Source organism: Triticum dicoccoides, chromosome 5A, assembly GCF_002162155.2.
Source record: "Triticum dicoccoides isolate Atlit2015 ecotype Zavitan chromosome 5A, WEW_v2.0, whole genome shotgun sequence".
Lineage (NCBI taxonomy): Eukaryota > Viridiplantae > Streptophyta > Magnoliopsida > Poales > Poaceae > Triticum > Triticum dicoccoides.
Window position 1 is genome coordinate 479,277,906 of NC_041388.1, and position 2,834 is coordinate 479,280,739.

At 55.9% G+C, this 2,834-nt stretch overlaps 1 protein-coding gene across 1 annotated transcript; it reads left to right on the forward strand.

The window, feature by feature from the left end:
- The first annotated feature begins 307 nt into the window (after nucleotides 1-307).
- LOC119302333 (transcription factor PCF3-like) lies at nucleotides 308-2,263 on the forward strand. The gene has a single exon (XM_037579378.1). It carries the CDS (start codon nucleotides 540-542, stop codon nucleotides 1,797-1,799), a length of 1,260 nt encoding a protein of 419 aa, XP_037435275.1. The 5' UTR covers nucleotides 308-539; the 3' UTR covers nucleotides 1,800-2,263.
- The last annotated feature ends 571 nt before the right edge of the window (nucleotides 2,264-2,834 follow it).

Consider the following 2,834-nt stretch of genomic DNA (forward strand, 5'->3'; position numbering starts at 1 on the left):
TCAGACACATACAAGGCTTACAGTGTCGTGATAAATATTTCAACTTTGTGTTGGCTATGTCTATAATGCGTTCATTAATTAGACATAATCAGCCACCTACCATCGACGAATCAATTAAAAAATCGAATTATGGGGCAACAAAAGTGGAAATGTGCTGGCAGGAAAAAAAGGGAAATGTGGAAAAGGAAAGGAGACATCAGTCCCCAATATCTTCTCTAGGGTTTATAGAATCATGGAAAAGGGCCATAAACAATACCCAAGGGAAACCCCACCCCTCCCGTCTCTCTCCCCTTCCCTGTTTGTCTGTCTGTCTCCATCTCTCCCCTCCTCCGTCCCCGCTCCCCTGCGCCTCCTCCCAACCCCACCCGGCCACCACCCCGCCCCACCCTGCGTGCCCGGCACGTGCTCCTCTCCCTCTTCAACCCTAACTCCGGTGACTACCCGAACGCGTGCGCGCGGACCACCGGGCAGGCCAAAGGAGCCGCCTTTTCATTTCTTCCTTCTCGGGAGGAAGGGAGGGAGGGTTCTTGGGGACGCGCATGGACCATGGCGGCGGCAGCGGTGGGGGTGGAAGTGGAGGCGGGGGCGGGTGCGGAGCGCCGTCGAGCAGCAACAGCGGCGGGGGAAGCGCCGGGGGCACGAGCGGAAGCCGTGGCGGCGGCAGCGACCACCATCCGCACCACCCATTCTACTACGCAGGCCCAGCGGAGCCCAACAACGTGCAGCAGCAGCCGCAGCCGCAGCAGTTCATTGGGTCGCTCGCCATAACACCCGTCGTCACCGACCAGGCCCCGGCTTCCTCGGCGGAGAAGAAGGCGGTCGCGCCAGTGACTCCATCGGCCGGCGCACTGGCGAAGCGGCCATCCAAGGACCGGCACACCAAGGTGGATGGCCGGGGAAGGAGGATACGGATGCCGGCTCTGTGCGCGGCGCGGGTTTTCCAGCTTACGCGGGAGCTCGGCCACAAGTCCGACGGCGAGACCATCGAGTGGCTGCTGCAGCAGGCGGAGCCAGCCATCCTCGCCGCCACCGGCACCGGCACCATCCCGGCCAACTTCTCCTCCCTCAACATCAGTCGCGCGGCCTCCGGCACCAGCCGCCCCGCGCCATTCCCCGCCCTCGCGCTCCACCCCCACCACCCCCACCACCAGTCGCCGCACCCGCAGCACGACATGTCCACCATGCTGGGTTACCACCACCTGCTCCCGCCGCCGCAGGAGCCGCCCCAGGACGCAAATAGCCCCGGTTCCTTCATGAGGAAGCGGTACCGAGAGGACCTGTTCAAGGAGGACGATGAGCGGCAAGATCCTAACGCGCCCAAGGCGCGCGAGCAGCAGGCGGCGCCGCCCGCCGCAATGTGGGCCGTGGCGCCGAACAGCGCGGCCCCTGGAGGCGCGTTCTGGATGTTGCCCGTGTCCGCGAGCCAGGCTGCCGCGGTTCGGCCGACCGAGCAGCCTATGTGGTCTTTCGGCGGCGGCGGGGGGAGCAGCACCGTGCAGGCGCCGCTGCAGTTCATGTCAACAAGGGTGAACTACCCCGGCAGCGCCGGTGCGATGGGCGGCATGCCCGACACCAACATCGGCATGCTTGCTGGGCTCAATGCTTACGACCGCGGCGGTGGGGGCGGTGGAGGTACGGAAGAAGAGCAGCAGCAGCAGCAGCAGCAGCAGGAGCAAGACCAGCAACAAGAAATGGAGCAGCAGCGCGACGGCAGCGGCGGGGGCAACGAAGGCGAAGAGGACGGCGACGACGACAGCGGCGGAGAAGAGGAAGGCCATCGCGACAACAGCTCACAGTAAGCAAGCTCGCATGATGAAAAACTCTGAATCCACCATGTTCATATCGCAATCGTGCTAGTGGGGTGGGCTAGAATCGAATCCTGGGATTGGCCGAGGCCATCATTGGACTGCTCACTGCTGGGTTAAGAAGAAGATTGCAGAAATGGATGATGGAAAGGAAGAAAGCAACTGAATGCAAGAACAAGACTTGTTGCTAGTCCTTAGGCCTCGTTATTTTTGGTGGTATTTTTTTGTCTGTTTATTTTATTTTCCTTGTTGGATGGATTGATCCGTGATGAATGATTGGCATGTTTAGATGGGTGCGATGATTGGTAGTGTTAGTGGGTCCCGACTCAGGAGGGTCCAGGAGGAAGAAACCAGTTTTATTTGTACAGTTGATCATCTTGATTTGTGCTGCAACTTCGGTTCTTGTTTTATCTTTCACCATTGTTTTCATGTGCTGTAGTTGCACTAGCACAATTTTAGTCCAGGTATTTTTGTGTGCTTGTGTCTCTTGCTGTTTCCTTGTACGAGGGGCAATGATCCTGCTTTTGTGCATGCGCTTGCCAAGTCAATCTGCGGCTCCAATTGTAGCAGGTGCAGCTAACAGGAGAAACATATTTCCTCTCATTTGTAGTAGTAAATGTTAACAGCATATGTAGCCATCTGCTGGTCACTTTCTAAATAGAATTAAAACACGTGAAACCAGAATTCAGAAGTGGATTATATCACAACCATAGCACCATTTGTAGCAAATTCGTGCGTTTGATGCAGACCCTTCAAATTCTTATTTTTAAACACAATACAAATCGCAGATGCTCATATACATATACAATCACCCTTATGAATATACACCCTCCTCTATGAGTACCTTCGAGATACTGGGCGGCATAATATTTTGAGATTGATGAAGTCATCATAGATGTCTCGTAGTTGATGAAACATCTCCTTCAAAGACCACCACCAGAAAATTTGAAATAAATGTAGAAAAATGCGAGCCATGTGAGTTCCGCAAACCCTTCAAAATCTAGAAGGGCATTTGTGAGCATCCCTCCC